Here is a 27,980-nt window from a genome sequence, read left to right on the forward strand (position 1 = left end):
CTAGTGATGCCAAATGGCGAAATGAGCTACAAATTAGAATATAAGTAAATTAAGAATAAAAAAAAGCAGGCTAACAGTCAAGGACCGAGCTTGTTGGCGTAACATTGTGGCGCAGGTCATGTCTCGAAGGACGTAGCGCCATCAAAGTAAAGTGAAGAATTATAACAGTTACAATGAAAAGTAAAGTACTTCAAAAAATCTAAAAACAAGAAGTGGAACTCATTCGCTTGGACTCAATGACTCATATAAGAGTCATACACCCTAGAGGCGTTTGTTCTATGCCAATGCTCACACATACACAGGAATACGGAGTCGTTCTTTTCTCGGAAAGCATCGGGCCTCATGTGCCCGTTCGTTGCCCTTCGGCTATCAACAAACCATCGTGCAACGGTATCGTACGCTTCATTCGGCAGTTCGACGTTGCGTAGGCAGGACCGCGCTTGCCGTCGGTTTGTTTATATCCAAGCAAGTGCCCTACCATAAGAACATAAGAAGAGGACATTATCAGAGCTATACAGACACATCAACATACGGCGAGAGCGTTCGAAAAGAGAGTAATAAAAACCGTGCAAAACTTTCTTCTGCAAACCAATTGTTGAAAATGTGAGCAAAGGCAACGCGAGGCGATAATTATTTCTTTCGCGATGGAGGTGACAAATCTTTTCCGGTGCTAGAGCGATAGTCTATGCTTTACGTAAGAGGAATTTCTGGAAGATTACTCCCTTCTGAGTGAGGATTGCACGGGAAGCAAGGTGGAAAAATTCGCTACCGCCAGACACGGGACCATGGCAGAAGATTTATCGATCAATAAAAATAAGATGTGAGTATAGACATAAATAAGTGCGCCTTCACTTCTCAAGATAATTGCTGCCAGTGGCATATAGCGCAAGATTTTCCCGAGGAGAGAGCGGAGCAAGATCAAAGATGGATGCCCTGCAAATGTTCTGAAGTTATTTTAATTAGTTTTATTGCTAGGAAAAGTTTTGGTGAGCTCTTCGGTGTTTTGATTTCGAAAGGAGTTTGTTTACATCGTTTCAAACGTACGAAATTCGAACGGGCTTTGCTTTCGTTTCGTTTGATTTCTTTCGTTGCAGGATTAGAAATATAGACTAGACTATCGATATAGAATTCTTTTGAGAGACAAGGCAGCTCCCTTTTTAAATAGATTTCGAATGTAGAATAGGTACTTATGTAAATGTTCGTCTCGTTGCTTTTCAGCTGTTCTTCGCGCTACAACAACAACGACATCTGTCGGTTGTGCTTGAAGAATGAGGCCCATATGGAGCCGCTATTTTACGCGAATCTATTTCCGAACATTCTGCTCACCAAGAAGATTTACGATTGCACATCGATACAGGTATGACGGTTAGTTAGATTTCGCTGTGCTTTGCGGCTAAGTGGTGTTTTGTTTTTTTTTCGTTTAGATTATTTACGAGCGCAACCTGCCGATGTTCGTTTGCAAACTTTGCGCCAACAAGCTAGATGAGTATATTCGATTTCGGGAGCGCTGTGTAGCAAACGATGAATTTCTGCGGAATGCTTTAGCGTTTTTCGATGCGGGCCAAAATAGTATTAAAGCAGAGCTGGATGAAATAAAACAGGAACAAGTAGCTGTTCCTGTTTCGATAACCCAGCATGCTGTTGCCGTTCCGATAGATTTTCGTCAGGTGAAGAAAGCCCCGGAATCCGATTTGTACGAACAAGACATCGATGAAGATCATTCAGATCAACGGTTCTCCTGTGAAGTTTGTGATTTTCACGGCGACGATGATAACGCACTGCAAGAGCATAGAAAACAGCACGAAGAAAAGTCTTTCGCCTGCACAATGTGTCCTAAAACGTTCAAAATACGCCAACATCTGTTGATCCATAGTCATACGCATGTCGAACTACAGCAGGAACGACTGGAGCAAACAGGCGATAATACAAAGCCAACATACAGCTGCACAAAGTGTACCAAAGTGTTTATCAATAGAGGCAACCTGCTGAATCACGCGGTAGAGTGTCACGGCAATGTGAAGAATTTTTCTTGTGAAATCTGCTCGAAATCCTTCAAGTACAACGTTCAGCTGAGGATTCATATGCGGACTCACTCCGGAGAACGTCCGCACACGTGCGAGATTTGTCACCGAGGGTTCTCTCAGTTATCGAATCTACGATCCCACCGAAAGGTTGAATAGTATCACATGCTTTTCATCTAGATTTTATCTTATTTGTCTGTGTTTTGTAGGTTCACTCAAAAGTTAAACCGTACAAATGTCAGCTATGTCTGAAGAGTTTCACCATGCTGGACAACCTTACGGCGCACAGCTTGAAGTGCGTCAAAGACAAATATCGATGCACGCTGTGTGCGAAATCGTTTGCCAAAGAAGGGAACCTAATTTCCCACCTACAGTGCCATAGCGAAGGAGTTGTGGAGAAGAATTTCAAGTGCGAAATGTGCCCGAAAAGTTTTCGCAACAAGGAAGATTGGAAACGGCACGTCCGAGTCCATACGGGTAGGATCAGCTTAAGAGCATGAGTAATACTCGCTTGGCCCTCTATTTTCATACAAAGGTTAAAAATTAAGCATTCAATTTTATCAAGTATAGAAACCGGTGGTTCAAATTTGTGGACCACTAGTAAGTGAAAATCAAAAACAATTTGACAATTCTTGGTTTATCAAAACTGCCATAACTCAGAAATTTCTCCGACGACCATTAGTGTTAGAGAAAAAGGGAGGTGTGACATCATAAAAATTACGTTTTTTCCTTAAGGTGATTATAAAACGAAGCCAAACTTTGAATTTTCAAGTGCACAAGACTGGAGAATCTGACAACAGTTCACGTTGAAAATCAATCAAATTACCAATGGTAACCAATGAGATAAATATTCTACGCGGAGCGTTGTTTGGTTCTCAAGTCTTGTGCTCTTTAATATTTGCGGAGTGGCTTCGTTCTATAATCACCGTATAATGAATATTTTATTTTTGCACATTAAGCTGCTATGTTTCCTCTTTCCATAAACAAGTTGTGAAGAGTCCTCAAATTAATATCTGAGTTATGCAAGTCTTGCTGATCAAAGAATTGTCAAAAATTGAGTCCAAAAATCGTTTTTGAACATAACTAACGAGGCGATTACCAATTTGACAAACCGAATGCGATCTCTACACTTACACGACAAGAGCTTTCAGAATAGCAATCTTTTAAACATTTCGAAAGACCAAGTGCAAATAGTGGGCGTCCGGCGAGCGAGAATTACGCTTATTCAATGTTGAAGAAAACTTAATTCCCTACTCTTTCAGGTGAAAAGCCATACGTTTGTGACATATGTCAAAAAGGATTTGCGCAAAAGGCAAACCTTCTATCTCACCGAAAAACGCATCTGAAACCCGACGTTATATTCAAATGTGAGAGATGCGAGAAGATCTGTCGAACTCAGAAGTTGCTGGAAATGCACGTACTGAAGTGTGGCCTAGTGGAATCGCCACCTGCTTCGGTGGTGGCGGTTCAGGTGCCCACGCCAACGCCACCCTCACCAATGGTTACGCCTCCCCCAGCTCCGCTAACGCCCACCCTGGAAGTCTTGTCCGATTTACTTCGGTATGAGATAGCCATGCGAACGCCGACCAAGTTGCAGGAAATGCTCATAGCGGCCATGGACAAAAGGAAAGCCGCGACGGCAACCATACCGATTGAGAGCGCTGGCAATAAGCTGTTAACCGGGCAACCGCCACCAGTCGGATCGTCAAATCGCCATTATCGGTGCGAGGTGTGCTTCAAGGTGTACTCTCAGTATCCCAGCTTGGTGAAGCATCGGAAGGTGCACCAGAAGTCACCGAGGTCGAGATCGCAATCCGCCGAAGCCGATGATCGGCCGTACTACTGTGATATCTGCGGGAAGAATTTCAAATTCAATCGAAATTTGAAGGTAATTTGTGAATAACATGCACGAGCAGTCATTATCTCACTGTTGTTAGAGAACATGTGTTCAAGTTTTTTTTTTATACTGGCAAAAATTGCAAATCACATGGATGTATTTTCTTCTGGAGTTTGTTGAAAATACTACCAGAAATTCTTCTTCAAATTTCACCATGAACTTCTCGAAGAAGTTTTTCGGGGAATCTCCCACAAATTAGTTTATGGACTTTTAGAACACATTCTTCTAGGAATTCCTTCAAAAATTTCCCTATGAACTTCACTTCAAATTCTACTAGCAGTTTGTCGAAAAAAAATTTCAGAAGTCCTCCAAAAATTTCTCCATGGATTTTCCAATAGGGATGGTTATGTCACGCTCAATTTTAACTTTTTTGACCCCCTCCCCCCTTTGTCACGTTTTTTGTACACTGAGATAAAAAAAACTTAATAATTTCTTAAGGAACAATTATGATTTGGCGCCACAACGATTATTATTGAAATTTTTAAGTTTTACTTATGATTTTGGTGAAGAATTTCAGTAATAAATTTCATAAGTCAATCAATGAAATTCGGTATTAACGCAATGATAATATCTTAATTTGAATTATTAATCGGTAATATTGTTCGCTTTTTATTTCAGGCGTGTTCAAAAATTGACATGTTTTGATAACATGTGATTTGCTTTCGATTGACTTGTAGTCAACATCGAAAGCGGAGCAGTTTTTCTAGCGATTGCTATGATAATTATTTCAAGTAATTGTTGTTAAAGAACTCAAAGCTCTCACTTATGAAACTTATGATCCCATTTTCGAAATGTTTAAGCGTGCAATGAAACCATAATTTGGTTGCTTCATAAGTCTTGATTTATTGAAAACCTAAGTATTTTTGCCTCAGTGTATGAGTCCTCCAAAATTTTTGTAAGGCTTGTCACGCTTGGCTTGACCCCCTCGGAGCGTGATGTAATTTGTGCATGACCCCTTATTAGTCTGAAGAATCGCCTGTTTTGGAGCGTCTTGCTGGGTAGTGCTTCGTGAATCCCAAGCAGGACAGTTTTTACATTCAGAAATGGAATAGTGAAAAGTGAAAAATGAAAAAGTGATTTGTTTGATTGGTGTCCTCAGTACTGTTGGTTTTTGGCTGCCCTAAGTTCACCGAACCATCCGGAAGTGACAGGCAGCACATAAATTTAGAGAATCAATCCGGTGAGTTTGTTCCAGTATGATACTTTTTCTTTTGTGAGCCTTCCGGATCGTTTTTGTCCGCGTCGTGGAACTTCTGATCGTTTCTTGAACGGAAAATGTTATTTTCGGAGTTTGATAATTATGTTCCGATTGCGCATTCTGTCCGGGCGGGTGTTACGCAACTAACAATCGGTTGTGGATGCTTTTTAACCGTTCGATGACCCTGGAGGGATCGATTCTGCTTTTCGTATAATTTTGAGCAGAAAAACCGACTGTGTTATCCTAGGGTGTTTAGTTCGAACGCGCTTCCTTTCGTTTTTCGATTATCTAAAAATACAGTACAGTTTTTCAATGGGCACAGTACAGTTTTTCAATAGGCGTGATTTTTTTTTTACGCGTATCGTTATTTTATACAATCCGATGACTCTGGAGGGATCGGTTTTGCTTTTTACTGGTTATTGAGCAAAAATATTACTGCACAATCGACAAGCATTTCGCGAAATACTATTTATACTATAAATAAGCTATTGTTTTCTCTTTTGATTGCCGGCATTCAAAAGATTAATTTGAAAACGCTTAAACAACAAATATTTATGGTCTATCGCCAGCTTTCTAGGCGAATCCTGACAATATACCTTTTCCAACCTCCAACTCCGTAGCACTTATGAGGGTGTCGCTGAGTCGGTGGCCTCTCATTAAGTAAGTGCTACATCAACATTTCCTTCCCCTATCCCAAGTTACGGTAAAGATGGGCGTGGCCGGGAATAGCGATATTCATGCTTTTAGTATTCTTGTTTATGATTTGAACAAGGTAGGCCTCCCCTGTCTCTGCTTGCAACCATATGCTGTTACTCTGCACGCCAGATCTCAGATAAGTGATTGACACCTTGTCTGTATTCTGAACACTTGATTCCGAATTATACAGCAGAGCGCGCAGTAGTTTAGACGTACCATAAACCCATCCAACCAACCTGCACGCCAACCAGACGATTTTAAGAATCGAATGTACATCGGATTTTTTCTCGCTAGAGATCAGTATTTGGGTTATATTTCATCGGTAAAATTTCGATTTTAGCTATTTTTCATCATGAAATTCACGTTCTTCGACGCATTTCAGCCCATACAAAATTACAAAATGTATGAAAAAAATTTCACCAATAGAATATTTTAATACCTTCTGAATATGTTAACGGGTCACGCTATGTCTGAACCAGACGATTATAGAAATCGAATGTACATTGGATTTGTTTTTCGCTAGTGATCAGTATTTGGTCTATACTTTCATATTCAGAAGGTATTCTCTTGTTGAAATAATCAACCAGAATATACCTTCTGAATATGAAAGTATAGGCCAAATACTGATCACTAGCGAAAAACAAATCCAATGTACATTCGATTTCTTTAATCGTCTGGTCCGTTAACATTCCTTTATAAGTACAGGAATTCCTCCAACGATTCCCATCTGAAATTGCTCCATGGTTTCGTAGCCGTGCGGTTAGTGTCACCGAGGCATTTAGCCGCATCGTGCTAAGGAGCGTGGGTTCGATTCCCGCCTCAGGCCAAAAACTTTTCGAGAGGCATGTTTTCTGACTGTGCCACTGGGCGTTGCATGCTAGTCCGTTGTCTAGTGTGGTGCTTCCTTCAAAGGGCAAATAGCCCACTGGAAGCATTAACGTGTAGTGTCTTTAAAAGGAGTAATTGCTCCAGCGATACCTTCAGCGATTCCATCGACAATTTATCTAGGGATTCCACCTAAGGATTTGTGTCCTAAAGTTCTCCAATCATTATTTTATTATTATTATTTTTTTTTTTATAATTCCTCTAAAATTTTCTCAAGAGGGCTCTTCAATAATCCCTCAAAAATATGTACAACCTAAAACTCATCAAGGGCAGGCATGTCTCAAGTTATTTATTCGAAGAAAACTGCTGCATATCCTGAGATTTTTCTGAGGTTACTTGTTACGCCTTCTTGTTCCGACCGGATTCGTAGCGAACACCATCTTTACAAGGTTGTTGTCCGGCATTCTTGCAACATGCCCTGCCCAGCGTATCCTTCCAGCTTTAGCTACCTTCACGATACTGGGTTCGCCGTAAAGTTGAGCGAGCTCGTGGTTCATCCTTCGCCGCCACACGCCGTTCTCCTGCACGCTGCCGAAGATCGTCCTTAGCACTCGGCGTTCGAAAACCCCAAGAACTTGCTAGTGCTCCTCGAGCATAGTCCATGTCTCATGCCCATAGAGGACTACCGGTCTTATGAGCGTTCTGTACATCGTGCATTTGGTGCGGGGGTGAATCTTTCTTGACAGCAGTTTCTTCTGGAGCCCATAGTAGGCACGACTTCCGCTGATGATGCGCCTTCGTATTTCCCGACTAACATTGTTGTCAGCCGTCAACAAGGATCCGAGGTAGACGAACTCGTCCACCACCTCGAAGGTATCCCCGTCTATCGTAACACTGCTTCCTAGGCGGGACCTGTCGCGCTCAGTTCCGCCAAACAGCAAGTACTTTGTTTTCGACACATTCACCATTAGCGCGACTCTTGTTGCTTCGCGTTTTAGGCGGGTGAACAAATCTGCCACCGTTTCAAATTTTTTCCCAATAATATCCATGTCGTCCGCGAAGCAAACAAATTGTCCGGATCTCGTGAAAATCGTGCCTCGACTGTCCGGCTCTCCGCATGACACCTTCAAGCGCAATATTGAACAACAGGCACGAAAGTCCGTCGCCCTGTCGTAGTCCCCGCCGAGACTCGAACGAACTGGAGTGTTCGCCCGAGATCTTCACGCAGTTTTGCACACCGTCCATCGTTGCTCTGATCAATCTTGTGAGCTTCCCGGGAAAGCTGTTCTCTTCCATGATTTTCCATAGCTCTACGCGGTCGATACTATCGTATGCCGTCTTGAAATCGATGAACAAATGGTGCGTAGGGACATGGTACTCACGGCATTTCTGGAAGATTTGCCGCACAGAAAAGATCTGGTCCGTTGTCGAGCGGCCGTCGATGAAACCTGCTTGATAACTTCCCACGAACTCGTTTGCTATAGGTGATAGACGACGGAAGAGAATCTGGGATAGCACTTTGTAGGCGGCGTTTTGGATGGTGATTGCACGATAGTTTTCACACTCCAGTTTGTCGCCCTTTTTGTAGATAGGGCATATAACGCCTTGCTTCCATTCCTCCGGTAGCTGTTCCGTTTACCAGATTTTGACTATCAGACGATGCAGGCAAGCGGCCAAGCTGTCCGGGCCCATCTTGATAAGTTCGGCTCCAATACTATCCTTGCCAGCGGCCTTGTTGTTCTTGAGCTGTTGAATAGCATCATTAACTTCCCCCATCGTGGGAGCTGGTTGGTTTCCGCTGTCCGCTGTGCTGACGTAGTCATCGCCTTCGCTGTCCTGACCTTATGTGCCTGTGTTCTCTGCGCCATTTAGGTGTTCATCGTAGTGCTGCTTCCACTTTTCGATCACCTCGCGTCCGTCCGTCAAGATGCTCCCATCCTTATCCCGGCACATCTCAGCTCGCGGCACGAAGCCTTTGCGGGATGTGTTGAGCTTCTGATAGAACTTCCTCGTTTCTTGAGAACGGTACAGCAACTCTATCTCTTGGCATTTCTAAAAGTTTATTGTAATATTCTTTCAGAGAGTCCTACATTAATTTCAACCGAGATTCCTACAAAAAGTCATTCCAGCACTTTCCTATCGGTTTTTTCATAGATTTGTCCAGGGTTGTCTCTCAGAGCTTCTTCCAAAATTTCTTTTGGGAATTCCTCCTGAAATTTCTCTAAATATTCGTCTTTTGAATCCCCAAGGCCTTTTTTGTGGATTTTTTTAAGGATTCAACCAGAAATTTCTCTATGAATTTCCCAAAGGCTGTCTTCTAGGAATTCCTATCCAATCCAAAAATAAGTCCATGATTTTTCCACTTATTTCTGTAGCGATTCCTCCGCTTAAACAGGGATTTTCCCGAAGATTTCTTCTGTGGTCTATTGTTGAGATATATCTCTACAAATTGTTCTAGGTAGGAATTCCTCCAAAAATTAGAGCAACACAATTTTGAAAAGCTCCGCCGCTCCTAACTACGTTACGTCGTTACAGTAATCAACTATGGATTCCTAAACAGAAAGAATTTCAAAAACAACCCGTAGAGATTTTTCCGGATGAATTCCTAGGAGAATGTTTGTGTTATTTTTCTAATAGATTTCTGTATAAATGCTTCCTCATCTTTCTTTTGATGGCGCTACGTCTTTCAAGACCTCCAGTTTCTCGTTCGCCCCACACAGATCCTGCTCCACTCTGTCAAACCACTCAGCCCGTTGGCGATCCTCTTCGTCTTGTACCGGGCGGATTCGTGATAAATACCATTTATGTGGGATTGTTATCCGGCATTCTCACAACATGCCCCGCCCATCGTACCTTTCCAGCTTTAGCGGCTTTTCGGATATTGGGTTCACCGTAAAGTTACGCAAGCTCGTGATTCATTCTTCTCCTCTATATGCCATTCTCACATACTCCACCCAAGGACCACCCAAGCATTGTCCACGTCTCATGCTCGTAGAGGACTACATCATTAGACTAGCGTCTTGTACATGGTACACTTAGTACGGAGGTGAAGTTTATCAGGCCGCAAGGTTTTGTGGAGTCCGTAGCAAGCACAACTTCCGGCATGATACGTCTTCAAATTTCTCTGCTGCAGTTGTCATCCGACGTTACCAATGATCCTAGGTAGACAAATTCGTCCACCACCTCGAACTCATCTTCGTCGATCATCATGTGTCTGGAAATGCCTGATAGTCGTAGACACAAAAGTCAATTTGAACAAATTGAGATGTAAAATTGTGAAACATAATAGAACCGTTCTGGTGGGCTTCGATCCCACGACTCCCAATACGTTAGACTTGGCGCGTTAACCAACTACGCTACAGAACGGGTAACGATTCTGCAGCGCAATCGGCCAACCTGAAACCAAAGTCCATCACGACCCCATATTCTATTTCACAACCCTACACCTCCTTCGGCTCTCTGAGATGCCCAATTCGACTCTCCTGAGCGTGCCTACGAACAACAATCATGTGTCTGCCAATGCGAGCTATATCGCGCTCGGTTACTCCAGCCGGCAGATATTTTGTCTTCGACGTATTTATCTTCAATTCAACCCATTCTGATTTAAGTTTCAGCCTGATATACTGTTCAGCAACCACTTGGAACGTTCTTCTTCCGACAATGTCCTCGTCGTCATGCTCATAGTACCTAATCCTCTGTGTAATTTCTAAAAACAAATGAATAGGGTGTTTTATGTGTTTTGTACAGAGCGTTACGCGTATATAGTGTGACCATTTCCATTTGATTTTGCCGTAAATGGCCAAATTATGTACGCGATCTGGTCTAGTATCAACTGAAATGCTCCTGGACTAATTCATGAAAAATATGGAAGAATCACTGGCATTGGCCTGCCCCCCCGAAACGTGGATTTTGAAATTCTTGAAAAGTAGATGATGAGATAATATTTAAACTGCATGTTGAATATATATTTTCGAAATTTCTGAATGATCATTGTTTGACATGCAACAGCAATACATAGTTTAAAAACGTCTTACGTCTACTGCCAAACCCTTTTTTGTCATTTATTTTCTCGGTGATGAAATTGACCGTAACACGTTTTACAATATGCAGTTGTATTGTTAATCATAAAACCAAATCATTAAGCTATTAAGTATGAATCCAATCTTATTACAAGATTCGAGATTTTATGATCAATCACTGTAATTTAAGCTAAGTATACTGTTCTACTCAAGACATTTCTGCGAAAGAAATGGTCAAGAAATATTGTACAGCAAGCTTTATTTGAAAATCCATTTCATCTCAACTGCGTACTGCGATCAAAGGAAAATGCTTTTCTTGATCATTTCTGGAAACAAAATTTTCCATGCATCGAGATTCTTTTCAGGTGCATAGTTCCCATTAGACAAAATTTTTCGCTGATTTGCTGTTGAAAAGAAAAGTAATCGCCGATTTGATGCGTCTCTGAAATGAAAATCATTTTTCTTTGATCGCAATACCGTTTTGACTCATATTCCGAACACTTAACGCCAACAGTGACTTCAAATGCATCTTAGGGCCGATTTCTTCACACCCGCTTAGGTCCTAAACCTAGTTTAATCATATGGGTAAACGTGGTTTACGGCTTAAGCGAAGGGGAAGAAATCGGCCCTTAAAGGCATAAATTAGCTGATATTTGTAAAAATCTTAATTTATACGCAAAGTCTAACTGTTAGCTGGGTCCTATAACACTTCCCCGAATACCATTACCCCGAAAACCATCTCCCCGAAAACCAGTACCCCGAAAACCATTACCCCGAATGCAACGTTACCCCGAATGACACATTACCCCGAAAACCATTACCCCGAATGGTAAATTACCCCGAAAACCAGTTCCCCTAATACGACACTTCCCCGAAAATCAGTTATGCACTTCAAGAAATTCTTCAAGGAAGCTCGCGAATTCGAGCCTGAAAGTTTTCGGCTTAGTAACTACTACTATTCCTATTAGTGATATTTTATTCTTCAAATCATCGGCTGTTCTTTGGAGGTTGTATAATGGCAGTGTAAAAATTTTAATCAATGATTTTCTCTTCATTGAGTTATAGGCTGTTCTTTCGAGTTGTACCGTTTGAGTTGAAGTTTGAGCGATAGCGGTAAAAAAAATACACTGACAAAATTGTCTTGAGCGAAATTCAAAGTTGACAGTGACTTCAAAAAATAAATGAATATAAGCCCCTACATTACTTGGCTGTATTACATCTTGTCAGTATTACAATTTCCAACAAGAGATTTGTCCTTCTTTTAGTTATCGGCCATTCTTTCGGAAGTTGCACTAGCAAAGTGATTGTTGGCATCATAATCATTGACGCTTTCAACAGTGATTTTTTCTTCTTTTATCATAGGCTGTTCTTTAGCGATGTACTTTTGAAATAGTGGTCAGTTTAATATCAGTTAACATTTTCATCTGACATTTTTCAAACCATAGTCTAATGACATTTTAGAATATGTTGAACTCGCATTGCCTCCAGCAATATAAAAATATAATTATGCATTACCAAATAATATAACGCTTTTGAAAGAGGGCGGGAAAGGTCTCTAATATTAACATGTCAGCATTATCATCAGTTCGAAAAATGATTTATTGCTGTGAACACAATCATTCTCACAAAATCAAGTACACGCCTGTGAGTAAAATTTGGGTTCTCACTTCGCTCATGAAGAATAGCTGTTGATTAAAAGAATAATAAATCTTTGATAGCATGAAGAACATGAATTCAAATGAAAATCAAAATTCTATGAAATAGGTATATGGGATTCATTTGTCGGATCTTTAATTTTTCGTGCCAAGAAAATTCGGGGTTATGGTCCATTCGGGGAAATGGTATTCGGGGTAACGGACTATTCGGGGTAATTGTTTTCGGGGTACATGTTTTCGGGGTACTTGACCATTCGGGGTATTGACTTTCGGGGTGATGGTTTTCGGGGTAATGGTATTCGGGGAAATGTTATAGGATCTGTTAGCTGTTGGGTGTGCCGATAATAATGTTGATTTAATTGATTTTAGTATTGTTTTTACGTAAAAGCATGGAATTCCATTTTGATTCAAATGCCGAACACTCTGTTCATTCTGTCTCATATTCCGAACACCTTGATTCAAATTCCGAACAGCACGAATAAATCGTATTCAAACGAGTAATTTCGCAAATAAATTTATCTGAGCTTGTTTTACGGGTTCCGAACTAGAGAATCATCACTACTCCCGAGGTATAGAATAGATTGAAGACGTTAAAAATGAATTGCAATTGACTGCCATTTCTTTGTAATTTGATGACATATCTCGCGTAACATTACTAAAGGACCTATGTACAAATGAGAGATTCTCTCCTCTCTCGTTCTCTTTTGATTATAACAGTGGAATACTAAAGATTTTGGGAAGTTTTTTACTACAGATCGAAAGTCAATTTCCTTGACTAGCGTTTCATACAAAAAAAGCAACAGAAGAGATTAATGTGACTCAGTTATTAATGAAAGAGAAAGTAAACAAAGAGAGCCTCTCAATGTTAGATAGGTCCTTTAGTAATGTTACCCGAGATATTTCAGCGAAACATTTCAACCACATCGCAATACAAAAACCGAGTGTTCGGAATATGAGACTGTTCGGAATTTGAGACAAAACGTTGCCTACCGTTACCGGAAACATTCACTCGAATATGGACCTTTGCACGCGTTCATTATTTGACGTTTTAGCGGTGCCGTGTTATTTATGTAACCATGGAAATCAGTGAACTCGGCACCGCTCAAACGTCAAATTAGTGAACTCGTGCATTGGTGCATTGCATTTCTCTCGCTCACAGCCACAAGCGGTCAAGAGCGAGATTCCCGTTTCTCCGACCAAGCTGAGTGTTTCAATTTCCAATGCGCTTTCTTCTTGTTCGCCGAGCGACAAGTTAGACAAATCGGCAACAGAATGATTCACTACCGACTCCTTGTGCCGAAGGCATCGAATTCACTCGTTGCCATGGTCACGTAAAAAACACGGCACCGCTCAAACGTCAAATAGTGAACTCTTGCATCGGTCCATTGCGCTCACCCTAGTAGCGTTCGGTAGTCATTGAACATTTGGTGGCAGCAGATACTTTGCAGATATTTTATCGGTAGCGTTCAGGTGAGTGAGTGAATTATCCCATGCTTGACGGTAGGCAGTTGCGAAGAAATGGCTTTTCAAATGGAGCTCGTTGTAGAAAATTTATTGACCCTTTCAATCTTGGAATTTCATTACTTTTCTTGTTAAAAGCAGCTAACGTACACGGAGAAATATTTTTACTTAATTTTTGAGTTTACTTTACCCAAAATTAAGTATATCGATTATAGTTTCAACCCAAAATCTCTCGGTTTTCTCTTTCTCCCACACGAATGTTGTCAAAAATAGAGAGAGCTGCATCTACCCAATGGGGGTACTTTGGCCCAATAAGCCAAATTTGGGTAAATGCAACTTTTCTCATGTTTGGGTCGAAAGAACTCAATTTTGCGTTAAATCAACCCAAAATTGAGTATATTTTTCTAATGGAATCAAAGCCAAACTACCTAGTGGGGACCTTGGAAATTTAGCCAAAATTGAGTTATTGGGCTCAACTACGGAATTGCGTTGAAACAACCCAAAATTGAGTTGAATTCCGTCTCCGTGTAGCTATAAGGAAAAAGTTGAAATTTGACGTGACATAATTTGTGTACCATCCCTTTGTTGCTATTTTTCAAAGCGTTCTCTCCCTCGAACATGGTATGATTGGATTGCTTGCTTCAATGATAAAATGATTTCCGAGCCTGCGGTTGAATTCGCTCCTATCCGCAACCCGGTGCACGCGCCCTGTTGGGTTTCGAAAACTTCGTAGAACATTACAAACCGACAATGGCATTCCCAAGTACTAGGGTAACGGTCGTATTTTAGACCCCTTAAGGAAGTGATTTTAGTGTTTTGTTCCAATTAACTAATTTCCCAAATAGCCGTAGCGGTAAACGCGCAGCTATTCAGCAAGACCAAGCTGAGGGTCGTGGGTTCGAATCCCACCGGTCGAGGATCTTTTCGGGTTGGAAATTTTCTCGACTTCCCAGGGCATAGAGTATGTTCGTACCTGCCACACGATATACGCATGCAAAAATGGTCATTGGCATAGTAAGCTCTCAGTTAATAACTGTGGAAGTGCTCATAAGAACACTAAGCTGAGAAGCAGGCTCTGACCCAGTGGGGACGTAACGCCAGAAAAAGAAGAAGAAAGAAGAACTAATTTCACAGCGTAACCATGTCAAAGAACATGCCAAAATGTAGAGAAAAACTTCCTCTGCGAGATTAAAATGCCCATACGGACATGTAGTATCCAAAAAAGATTCAAAATAATTGAATTGTGAAGCACTGTTTTTCATTATTTTGGACACACCAATACATTTTGAACCCTCAAAATATATATTTTGGTCCCCCGGCATTTTTCATCGTTTGGCGACAAAGTCCACGACACTGGTTGTATAATATGCTTGCCCATAGTCTAATCAACCAATTGACAATGGAAAACCGAAGAAATTCTACGCTTTTATTTCTGAAATTTGAGAAGAGTTTTTGTTTACATTTGAAAAATTTCTGACGGCTTCGATTTATGTGTGTAACGTGTTGTAACGGTTGCATGGATGAACCGATTAAATTAAATTAATTTCAGATAGAATAAACACATTTTCTATGTACAAACGCTTGCTGCAAGTGCGGAATAGTCCTATCTTTCCAAATGGCATGCGAACTGAGTTGGTTTTTCGATTTTAACTGGGAAATTTGCAGGAAAATGTCCCAGGGGGTCCAAAATATATTGGTTACCCTACCCCACATTGCACATTCAGGGGTCTGATTGTGCTCCTAACCCACCCCCAGTTTGTAATCTTCTCGCCAGCTTGAAATTATATTTTCCCGAAGTGAAAGTAATTTTGATGAGTGATAGCCGTACTATGCAGTAGTTCAACCAGAATATTTAGGTCAGAAGATAAAAACTAAATTTTGTAATAAAAAGGTTGCCATTGCATTGAAATTCACCCAACATCTAACCACAACTACTAACAACAGCGATTAACTATCAAAACTTATCGCTCCCTGGAAAATATAATCTCTAGCCCAGAGTTTCTCTCTATCTTCGGTTATCGTAGATATTTTTTTCTTGCTAAGACAAAATACTACGTTTTGTATAAGGTACCGCGGGGCAAGTGGGTAAATGGGGTAAGTGAAAACAATTGATATATTTTACTGAATATGTGAATTAACGTTTTAAACTCATGCGTAAACCTTTGAGGCCATTGAGAACATTACGATAGGTAAGAGATTTCTGAGATTTTTCAGCCATTATTGCATAATAGAGCGAAAAATTGTTAACCTGTCAACTGCTACTTCTTAACAAGTTGGCGGCGTACAATCTTATTTTAATATTTTCAGTGGAAAATAGTTGCGGAAAATAATTTCCTGTACCACTTCATAGTTGTCCTCTGTGACAGTTTCAAACTGCAATAAAAAAAAAGTTTTAGAATTAATTTGACGTAGACCTAAAAATAACTAAATTTAAACACCGTCAATTTTCTTATCAGGTGGGGCAAGTAAAAAGTTTATCATTAGAGATTGAATTTGTGTTTTCTCTTTAAGTAGCCATAAGTAAACATGGTTCGCAATCATCATAGAAAAACATAACGTGCTGATAATTCAAGAAACACTATACTCATAAGGTTAAAAGCTATTAGAAATCATGGAACTTCTCTAAAAGATGTTGCCAAACATTACAATATTAATATGTCTACTTCGGGCAGCCAATTGAAAGGAAGACGTTGACTGAAATATTGCAATATTAGAGAACACACGGAAATCTCGTGGAATGTCTATGTAAAGCTAGTTCAAAACATAAAATGGGTTATAGGTCTATCCACATAAAAAAGATCCTAAATACGTTATTGAAGGATTCCGTTTGATTTCTCCCGAAGAGTTATCCGACGTTATATCCGACTTTCTCCAAAACAAATAACGAGCGGTGGAAATTCTACAGAGCAGAAATGCAATTGCTGTCCTATAATGTAAGAACTAACATTGGAAATGTTGCAGTTATAATGTTGTCGAATCATTTCAACTAACATAACTGAAGAGAAGAAAATTAAAGTGAAAAGAATAACATTTTCCTTTGTTTACATGTTACTTATGTTATTGTTCATTGGGAAGTCTTAACAAATGTTAAAGCTAATAGAAATCGTGAATATAACTGTTTGTGTTTGAATTTATTGTTCAAAACGGTAAACTTTTCACTTGCCCCACTTTTGGAGCAAGTGAAAAGTAAGGAGACATTTTTCAAAAACTTTTTCTGTATTTTTTTCTTCAATTTTTCATGAAAATCAATTTCAGCATGCTGCTTATATTTGGTGGGAGTCAAGCTAAAAAATATACACGACCTCATTTGTTTCAATTTAAAGTCCCTAGAATTTGAAGAATCTCAACTATGCGAATTCCATTACCCACTTGCCCCACGGTACCTTAATTGAATTTTTACCTGTGGGCATACAATTATATAACAGTTCTATAAGATGGACAAAATTCAAAGTGTCGCTTATCTTTCAAGGTTCACATGAAGCTGCATACCAAAGCGAACGGGTTCTTCAAGTGTGACAAGTGCAGCAGTACGTTTGAGGCGGCCGATCAGCTCAAGAATCACCTGCTAGAGCACCCGATCGATGTGGAAAAGATCTTCAACTGCGAGTTCTGTTCCAACACGTTCAAGTCAAACGAGGATCTCAAACGGCACCGCCGATCGCACACCGGTATGCCGTCGCCCAAATAAGACTCCGCCATTGGTAATCCATCAAATCCTTTTGCATTTAAGGCGAGCGCCCGTTCCGATGTGACACCTGCCCGAAGGCGTTCACCCAGCTGTCGAATCTACGAGCCCACACCAAAATTCACGAGAAGAAACGCACCGCCTATGGGTGCAACATTTGCCTTCTGGAGCTCGACTCGGTGGAGGCCCTAAATATGCACCTGAAAACGCACCAGTATCAGCTGTTTGAGCTGTGCAAAGAAATGAAACATTAGAGTCTGTACTAGTTGTTGGCCATATTATACCTTCGCGTAGAAACCTGTGTTATACCCCCGTATTAGCCGTACTATGCATTATACCCATATATACACCGGTGTTATTAAATATATGAAACATGTACCAATGTGATTGTGTTAGCAAAATAAATGTTGTTGAATGGATGTAGTATACGTCAGAAGCCATAGAAACATACTCGTGTTTTTTCTTTCAGTTCGAACAAAACTTTATTTCTAAAACTCAAATTTAGGACATGCTTATCCTATGCACACTAGAGCATAAGCTCAATATCTCTGCAGGGTTCTGTATATACAACATCTCTTTCGGTTATTTGGTTGCGGCAGGCCAGTAAATATTCAGCTCGTCTATCTGCGTCGTATCCGAGCAGTTTTTTTTAAGTGGGACTAGAGAATTTAAGAATTCGAATGTTTTTTGGCCGATTAATCCTACATCCAAACATATATCACAATCAGTATGAACTGTTTCTTAGAGAAATAGAGCGTTGTGAAATCCTACCGGAAGAGCACTAACGAAAACATATACATAATATAATATAAGTCTAAATAATAGAAAAACTTGTAAAACAATATTCTCCTTCACTATAATAGTTAACACTCGAACAATTGGGTCAAAGCCTTCCGAAACCACCTAGTCTACCTTACTGCTGGTTGGAATAGCTTCCACTAGTGCACTAGTTGTCGCAGAGGGCTCACTACCTTCAGTGGTACTGCCTGGAGTCTCAGCAACAGCAACGACCGAACCATTATTGAATCGTTGCAAATTGACGTTCCTTATGCACTGCATTTTGAACTGATAGTGTTCGTCAATTTTCGCTTTGCAACCATCGCAGATGAAGGCCTTGCACTGAGGGGTCGAGATTATCTGAACGAAAAAAAAAAATGGATGAGCTTGTGGAGAGAGGTTTTGATGAGAAATTTGGACCTTACCTTCAATGTGGTGCATTCGTAGATTTTGTCGGAAATAACTTGATTGATTTTATTCAGTTGATTTCCGCGAATTTTGCATAACCTACAGGCGTTGTATATACGTGGACAGCTGGAATGGTATGTGGAATTAATATCTGTTCAGTAGTTTTGATTCATATTTATTGCGGAAACGTTCAACTACTGTTCAAATGTCGAATGAGTTGAAAAAAATGGAAGCCCATGTGTTAAACTTATAGTAATACGCGTTTCTAGAGCATTTGCTTAGATATCATGGAGACTGTAAGGGGAACGAAACCTCTAACTAGAGGACAGCTTCATAAAATTTAAGGCTAATATCCAAACACCATTAGATGTTGGGGTCTGGGCAATGACCACGGTCCAGTGTTGATAGAATCACACTCAAATCTCAATCAATACGCTCTCCCGTAGGAGCAAACATCACGCTTGAGATTTTGATGCAAAATCACTCAATCAACTTCCTGAGCTTTGGATTATATTTTTCAGGGAGCGATGAGTTTTGATAATTGATCGCTGTCGTTAGTAGTTTTGATTAGATATTGGGTGAATTTCAAAGCAATGGCAACCTTTTTATTACAAAATTTAGATATTATCTTCTGACCTAAAGATTCTGGTTAAACTACTGCATAGTACGGCTATCACTCATCAAAATTACTTTCACTTCGGGAAAATATAATTTCAAGCTGGCGAGAAGATTACAAACTGAGGGTGGGTTAGGAGCACAATCAGACCCTTGAATGTGCAATGTGGGGTAGTACTTGGGAATGCCATTGACGAGATGTAATCTTCTACCAGGTTTTCGAAACTCAACAGGGCGCGTGCACCGGGTTGCGGATAGGAGCAAAGGGAGATCAATAGCATCTACTTAAAATAATAAAGCAAAATGCCGTTCCATGATTAGGTAATGTTTAGCGATCTTCTATGGTGTTCTATTACTATAAAGTTCTTCACTCACTGGGAATTCTGGCCTTGATAATATCAATAGTGATAAAAACATAAAATAATATCTAATACTTAACAAGTACAATGTAGCTTCACTCTAGTAATAAATGAAATAAAATCAATTTTCTATACTTGACAAGGTTTTGAAGACAATCAATGAGTGAAAGGACTGCCTATGATTCTACCCCATTACCCCGAATGCCATTTCCCCGAATCCCATCACCCTGAATTCCATTACCCCGAATGTACCATTACCCCGAATTCCATCACCCCGAATGCTACTTCCCCGAATTCACAATTATCTTAACATGATGATATTGATGACATTTCCCCATGATTGTGGAATTCGGGGTAATGTCATTCGGGGTGATGGGTCGTTCGGGGTTTTGGAATTCGGGGTAATGGCGTTCGGGTTAATGGCATTCGGGGTAATGGGATTCGGGGTAATGGGGTAGAATCTCGATATGTATGTCTATGACTGATTCTTATCTAACAGGGGCACTAGTAGACCACGCGGACAATTTCGAAACAAATTTTTATACATCGGTCTTACGATCCGAAAGGCTCAGCTATGCTGTAAAATCATTCTTTTGAAGCTACTCATCAGTACTGTTATATTACATAATTACATAATTACATAATCAATCTACTAATCACTGTCCCTATATTCTCACTTTCTCACATTCTTATCTGTTGCATGATTATGATCATTACTAATATTATGCATGAGCATGCACAATAAGAATAATTTCAGGATTGTAAGCAGTACATGGATAACTGGACAGAAAAGCTTCGAAAAGGGTGCTTAAAACTAGGATAATCCTGGTCAGGGAAGTATTATCATCAAGAGTAAGTTACAATTCTTCGAATATCTTTATATAAATCAGTACTTTCAATTATGTTTCAGTACATGAAAAAACAGATTAAGTTTGTAAAGTCGTCACCATCGATTGAATTATTGCGTTATTTATAGTAATGCTCAACCATTATCAAAAACTTCTAAAGCGTAGTAAAAGCAGTCCTTAGCATCACTCTCATATTGTTCTTATTTTGTTGTTTATAAAATTTATAACAAAATAATCAGCCCATTCTTCGTTACTTGCACAATTGCCAGTCTATTTCAAATTTTAATAAGCAAATCACATTTTAGAACTCAAATTAAGTTGCTATCAGCATATTTACATTTTGCAGCATTAATCGCATTATTGTGTCAAGTCTTATCCAATTCCCTATACCCTACCGCAACTCTCCCTTTCCTATCCGATGGTGTTCAAGCGGTCCGCATAGACTATTACGGCCATTACCTATCCCTGTCCCCGGCTTTGGACTGACTTGCGCTCTTATTGCCCCACCAAACGCTGCAAAATGAATGAAAATCATTCAATCAACTCAAGCAGTAAACAATGATTCAGTCGCAAAACCCGTCAAAAACTCGTCAAATTACTATAATTTTACCAGACTAACATGAAATTATTGCCGTGTGTGAGTAAACTGTGGAAATACGAGACAATGAGTCAAAAAGGTGAGCCAAGTCATCCATGATTTTTTTGTCTGCTGAGTTGCGTAATTGACAACTCACGGACAAATGACATCCCCTCGTTGGAGGGAGTCCGAAAATTAAAAAAAAAACGCGTGGTTAATGGACAGCCCCAAAGATCGATTTGAGATATCACCATATCACTCAAATTGTTATTAGTAGTTTGCCTTTAAGTTTTTTAGTGGATTCTAAAAAAGATAATTCGCTGATTCTTCTTTAAATGTTTAGTAGACTTGTAGAGGTTGGTGGAAATCTAAATGAAAAAAAAAATGTATGGTTTATTGAGCTGAAATCGAATTCAGGTCAGCTTCTGCGTCCGTGAGTCCTCTCGTGAAACCTTTGAAAACTATAGCCGCTATACGGTTTAAATCGACAAATTGAATCATACTGTGGACATTTTTTTGTATTTACTAAAATTATAAAATTACCTTACTTTTTAGAGTCGTAGACGGGCTACTGGAACATGAGCGGGTACTGGTACGTTGACGGTAAATGTAATGTTTAGTTTTTCGAAAGTTGTTCTTACTTCCACTCGGCTGGTTAGCCGTAAACCACGTATCATAATTAAAAAGTAATGTTCAATACTTATCGCCTAAATATGGTAATAAGAGGTAAAATATCTCGAATAATATCTCATGCATATTCTACAAACACCAAGCTGATAATTAGATCAGGTATTGCAATACCTAATAATACAGTTTCCAATAGTAGCTCACTATCTCAAGCAGTTCTCAATAGCTTTAAAATACATCAATGACTTCAATGAGGTATTTGTGATTGTTTTGAACATTATTTTGAATACAATAATAATTTCAAATTATGATTAGGGCACTAACTGTACTACCGAACAATGCCTAATCATTGTATAATACCAAAATATGGTATGCTTTTGAGCCATTTTTCAATCGATGGATTCAATTGGTTGATAGAATGGAACATCACAAGACTTCTTTGACCCTGAGCAGGCTTTTTTCAATTTCGAAGTGCTAAGTGAAGTTTCAGATCAATGGGGCTCTGCACAAAAATGTACCTCTCCCTTTCACTCTTTCACGAAATTTGTAAACCACAAGACCAGTAAAAGTCAAATTCCCATACAAAATCTAAACGGTGCAGAGGCCTATAGAATACAGTCAATCACCCTCATTCTTGTTTACGGCGTATCCAACTGTCGATCGAATCCTATTCGTTCGAATCCACGGCCCACTTGGTTTTGCTGGCGTAAACGAGAATGCAAATCGGTTTTCGATCGAAAGAGCATTCGAACGCAAACTAGAATAGGGGTGAATGCTTCTTTACTCGATATTTAAGGGACCTATAGAGGTATTGTAATTTCAGGTGTAATTGATCATTTTACAGGGTTTTTCTATATTTTCTATAATGTTTACATTGCCAAACAACTGAATGCAGAGAAATATGTACGACGGTGAGCCCCATTAGCCCGAAATTTCCTAACAAATGCAATTTTAGTGCTAAAAATCACCTCTAGAATTAAAAATTGGGTTATCCCATTTCGGGGTGAAAATGATCACTTGTAAATGTGGATATTGTTGATTTCTGAGGCAACTCTACATCCTGAATCTAATCTTCTTCTTTCTGGCGTTACGTCCCAACTGGGACAAAGCCTGCTTCTCAGACTAGTGTTCTTATGAGCACTTACACAGTTATTAACTGAGAGCTTTCTTTGCCGATTGACCATTTTTGCATGAGTATATCGTGTGGCAGGTACGAAGATACTCTATGCCCTGGGAATCGAGAAAATTTCCTTTACGAAAAGATCCTCGACCAACGGGATTCGAACCCACGACCCTCAGCATGGTCATGCTGTATAGCTGCGTGTTTACCGCTACGGCTATCTGGGCCCCGACGAATCCTAATATGTTTGCTAAATTCTCAACAATGCGATATTTATGGAAATAATTAATAGTTAAATTTCAAAAACTACGCGGAAAAATATAGGCAATTTCCTGATGTCTAACAGAAATTCAATTATACTGCTTCGCGTTAAAAAAATGGTTTGACCAAGGTGCGAAGTACGATTTTTGACCAACTTTGCCGCGTCGCAACTCGCTTGGCTATATAGTGCGCATCCATGCCCTCCACCGTGTGCATCATGCGCACTATTGAAAATCGAGTTGCAACACGGCAAAATTGGTCAAAAACCTTCTCCTTTTTTAACGAGACGAATATTTGCTTGCTACAGGTTTTTTTTTTATATTTCTGATTTCAGTCGGAAGAATTCTCGTAGTTTATCAAATAAATGAACTCCGGAAAACAAATTCGTGAATTGAAGTAGAGGTACAAAACAAATTATTTGAAGATTTATCAAATATGTGAAATGGTTCGAGGGAAAAAAAATCGGTTGTAAACAACATTTAGGCGGATACTCTAGAAAAAAAAAATGTGGATGGATTTCAGAACAATCTAAAAAAAAATCCTTATAGAATCCAAAATTCAAAAGCAAGCAGAAATAAGAAATTTAGGATAAATTTGTGGAAAATTTGTAAATTTAACTCCTTTAGCGAAGTATGCAACAGAAAAGTAATCGCCTATCTCGATGCGTGGGAAATTTCTTGCAAGAAATGCTCAAGAAAAGCATTTTTCTTTGATCGCAGTACGCAGTTGAAAAGAAATGTCATTTCAAATGGAGCTCACTGTAGGAAATTTCTTGACCATTTCTTGAGCAGAAATTTTTAGTTTTCTTGAGCGGAACCGCATACTTAGCTTTTAAATTTAATTCTTTCAAATAAACACTAACTCTAGAACATATATAATTTTTGATGAACTTTGAGAAACCAGAAATAGATGAGTTCTGTGCTTAAGTAACTAGAAAAAAAAGTACATGCGTACTTAAGGCTAAGTAGCCCGTCATTCGTTTTGGCAACAATGATGACTTTTCAGCTTGTATTTCAAAGTGATAAAACTGTCTTGATAGTTTATATTGACTTGTAAAAGTATCACTGTACGCGCTTACATTCATAAAGTATGCTGATACTTTTTCAGTTGTGTCAGTGCAAAACCAAATGATTTTCTTTGATTCGAAATCGTGAGAATTAGCAACAATCATCAACGACGCATACAAATTTCAATGACGGCCTACTTCGCCTTAAAATATCTACATTTCAGCGGAACGTTCCAATAAGTGAACCATTGAAAACAATCTTATCACTCAGTGACGACTCGTAACCTTCTGTTCTACGACCCTAAAAATGACTATGCACACTTATGCTGATTATAAAGGAAACAGTAAACGAAATAGCATGTTTGTTGCTGAAATTCATTAATAGGTGGATTTGACGTTAGGGAATCGTCACTATTGTTTAATTATTATTGTTCAACAATGTTCAAGCATTCATTATAGCAACGTGTTTTTTGTGTAGAAAATGTTGACCAAAGTCGTGCAAAAAAACAACATCAAGAATTATGGAATGGAAAAATGTTTAGCTTATTGGTTGTTATTTTTGAGCAAAACTAGTACTCACATTTAAAGGTGGGGATTGCTCATCAAACCTTCCGGTCCGCCTCATAGCTACGTACTATTTGGTGCTGGGTGTAGTTCTTGTTTTTCCAGCTGTATTGAAAAGCATGAGCCATAGTCTTTGGCATACTATCGGATCTATCTTTAGCAGAAAAGAACCGAAATGTCTATCGACGACCGGTGATTGCTAGCAGATATAGTGGAGAGCTTGTCTTGAAACGTTCATCGCTTCAAGCTAGTTGAAAAACTGAATACACTGATTGCCTGTCGATCAGAGCCGAACTAGGCATAGATCGTATACATACATCTGAATCTACATGTCTCCGATGTATTACATCGTTCCAGGTGGGAGTTATCTGATATGTGAATATGGTACCATAACAGAATTTTCCATCTGAACGAAGTGATAAATCATAATATTCCGCAAACTGTATCACACATCTACAGAATGTATTGCGTGAAGTTAAGACACAGCAGAGTATTGGGTACATAGGACCAAGTCCCTGCCGGGTGGCGCGAAACTGATGAGCGATAGACAATAGAATCAACAACACTGCCATAAGGGATAGTAAGCATGTGACTATTGTCGAAACTATGATTAGGAGGCAAATCAACATCCCAAGATCAAATTTTGTTACAACCCAATGTAGGTATTATTAAATTAGGCTGTAGAAAATGATAAATATCAGATCACTTAGGAATGTGTTGCAAGGTAATAAATGCTCGTAGTCTGTTTTCTTCGAATACACATGTATAAATTGTTAAAATTGCCGAATCATACGCGGAATTTATTAAACGGATCATGAAATTAGGACTGAAATCATAATGATGATAGATTATCAACTTTCCTTTCGTCGTGCTATTTGTTACCATTAGAATCACCAAACTGATTGGTTTCCCACTACATACACCAATACAACAGCACGAAAACTGAAGTATTATAATCGCGCGTTGAAACTTATTCAATATCCATATATTACATCAATAGTGAATTCTTGTATATAGCTAGTATAAATAACAATATCATTAACTTCTTAAACATTCTTTAACTGAAAATAGGATGCTTGTTTTATCAAACATGCTCAATCGGCACCTAAAATCTCGGATCCAAATAGTTTGCTGAATAAAAATTGTGTCTAAATAAAACGTGTAGGCCAACAAAACATAATTGAGTAGGAGTTTAAAAGTTACTTAGCACATGAAAAGCAGTTTAAATTAATCTATTAGTAGATCAACACTAATGCTCACATTTTTATATTCTCATTTCATCATGGTCCTCATTGCTCGAGCGGAGACGAACACCCTGGAGATGGAAAAATCGACAGCGCTACGATAAGGAAACGTAACAGATGAGAAACTATCGATACATTTATCAATTATAAAACCCCGTTTTAATGTTAACACTTTGTTTCTGTTATTTTTCTGTTTTTTTCGTTTCAGCAATCAAAAACCGAACCAACTCTACTATCTTTTCATTTCTTCTTCGTTATACTTATAGTCCCTCTGGCACTGAACCGAGTGGTGCGCCTTCCGCTTTATTACTGGTGCTGTCTTTCCTGTACATTTGGCATAGTGTCGGAGGTGGTGTACTGTATTTGCTATACAACGCGCTACTTTCGATATTGTGCTTGGCGTGTGTGGAGGCAGTACTAGTGGTGAAGCGGAGGGCGCCATTCGGTTTAGTGCCAGAGGGACTATATCTATTTAATGTATCTGAAGCTTGTGGGACCGCTTTAATTCCGGCGCCTGCTTGTGGAAGATCCCGGTGTGCTAAACGGTATAGGACATGTTAACGGGGGAGGCTTGGTAGGTCCTCACCCAGCCCGTGTCTAGATGGGCGGATAATTGTCTGCCAGGGTGTGGATTGAGCAATTACAATTACAATTACAAAACTAGTACTCACATTTAAAGTCCTGGACGAGTTTTCAACAAACTCTTAGACTTTTTTGGTTTTTATAACGTCTCTTGCTAATCTTCCAGAGAAGTTTTGATGAGATTCTTTCAAAAGACAGGTTTAAGCTTTCTTCTATAACCTATAGCTGCAGATTCCTGCAGAAAGTTTACTAGTAATATGTTAATCAGGTCTGTCAGATATTGGTTCTGGCTTTTGGCAAAGTTTATTGAAATGTTTTGGCCAGAAAGTTCAGCTCAAAGTCGCTTTCTAAGTTTTGTCAGAATCCTCTCCAAAAACTATCCTAGATTTTTACCTTTTCCGTTGGAAATTTCTACGAAATATACGATATATTGAACTACTCCAGTAAATTAGCCAGAAAGCCTTATCTTTTTTTCGCACTTTGATTTCCAAATCACAATATTTAATAACATAATTTAATAACTATCTATTTCTTGTTGTTTCATTATCATCAGATCACGAAAATAGTGACTTTCATGACAATTTTTCTAAAAAAAAGTGACTAGTGACTTTTTAGCGCCAAGGTCGAAAAAAGTGACTTGCTACCAGCCCTGCAATAGCACAAATTCCCTAACTGGCGGAGAACGTGCCACTGGAGCCGACTTTTAACCTTGATACCAAGAGCACTAGCTGAAAAATCCTTATTAAAGTTTAAAACAAATGAATGAATAAAATAACAAATTAAAAATTACAAATGCATTTACTAAAAGACAATACAATATTTTCAAGGTCAGGACAGTTCCGTACCATATGATCCTATCTAATTCAAATATGTTTTATAAAACAAAATATATCGTATATTTTATCATTTTTTTTGAAATTGTTGATATAATAAAGAAAGATTAAAGCAATATGGTCTGCAACAATGAATTTCACGTAAATTGAACAATCACAATTTATTGATTAAACAGTAACATTTAAATGAAAAATATTAAACGTTCTAGTGGGTAATCTTTTTCCAATATCGAAGATTGAAAGGCCATACCTAATTGATAATCTTTTTCGATTTCTAACCATACTGTCTAAATTTTCATGGTACCTGAATTATTTGTGTTCTGATTGAGTAATTCAAATGCAATCCATAATTAAATTTCTTCATGAATGAGCTAAATTACGCACTGCAAATCGAGAACAGTAAAGCATTTCGGAAGGTCAGATGTTGCCTTATCGTTCTATTGCTATCCAGCTGCAAACTTATTCTAAAATATAATTTAGAAACTACTTACATAAAGTTGGTGTCCTGAACCATCTTTGGTTGTTACTTCCAGGAACGGAATCCTAGTTTTTTCAGTAGAAAATTCTTTGTTATTGTAGCTGTTTTTTCTCCGCTGCTCGTGAAATTTCCTGCCTGTGATGGTATTTTTATGGACATGACATTCGGTTCTTTATTGACATTAACTGACAGCATTCATTTGTTTACATGCAGGGAACGATCAA

General features: G+C 39.1%; 2 protein-coding genes across 2 annotated transcripts; one reads left to right on the plus strand and one right to left on the minus strand.

Moving 5' to 3' along the window:
- Window positions 1-144: 144 nt before the first annotated feature.
- Window positions 145-18,047, plus strand: LOC5574671 (zinc finger protein 708). The gene is made up of 7 exons (XM_021853811.1): window positions 145-820; window positions 1,219-1,357; window positions 1,425-2,171; window positions 2,231-2,498; window positions 3,284-3,909; window positions 17,242-17,440; window positions 17,503-18,047. The coding sequence occupies exons 1-7, from the start codon at window positions 786-788 to the stop codon at window positions 17,709-17,711; spliced, it is 2,223 nt and encodes a 740-aa protein (XP_021709503.1). The 5' UTR covers window positions 145-785; the 3' UTR covers window positions 17,712-18,047.
- LOC5574673 lies at window positions 17,914-27,929 on the minus strand. Its single transcript, XM_001661532.2, has 3 exons — window positions 27,770-27,929; window positions 18,660-18,768; window positions 17,914-18,594 (listed from the first exon to the last, which is right to left on the minus strand). The coding sequence occupies exons 1-3, from the start codon at window positions 27,790-27,792 to the stop codon at window positions 18,361-18,363; spliced, it is 366 nt and encodes a 121-aa protein (XP_001661582.1). The 5' UTR covers window positions 27,793-27,929; the 3' UTR covers window positions 17,914-18,360.
- Window positions 27,930-27,980: the final 51 nt, after the last annotated feature.

This window comes from Aedes aegypti, chromosome 3, assembly GCF_002204515.2.
Source record: "Aedes aegypti strain LVP_AGWG chromosome 3, AaegL5.0 Primary Assembly, whole genome shotgun sequence".
Taxonomy (NCBI): domain Eukaryota; kingdom Metazoa; phylum Arthropoda; class Insecta; order Diptera; family Culicidae; genus Aedes; species Aedes aegypti.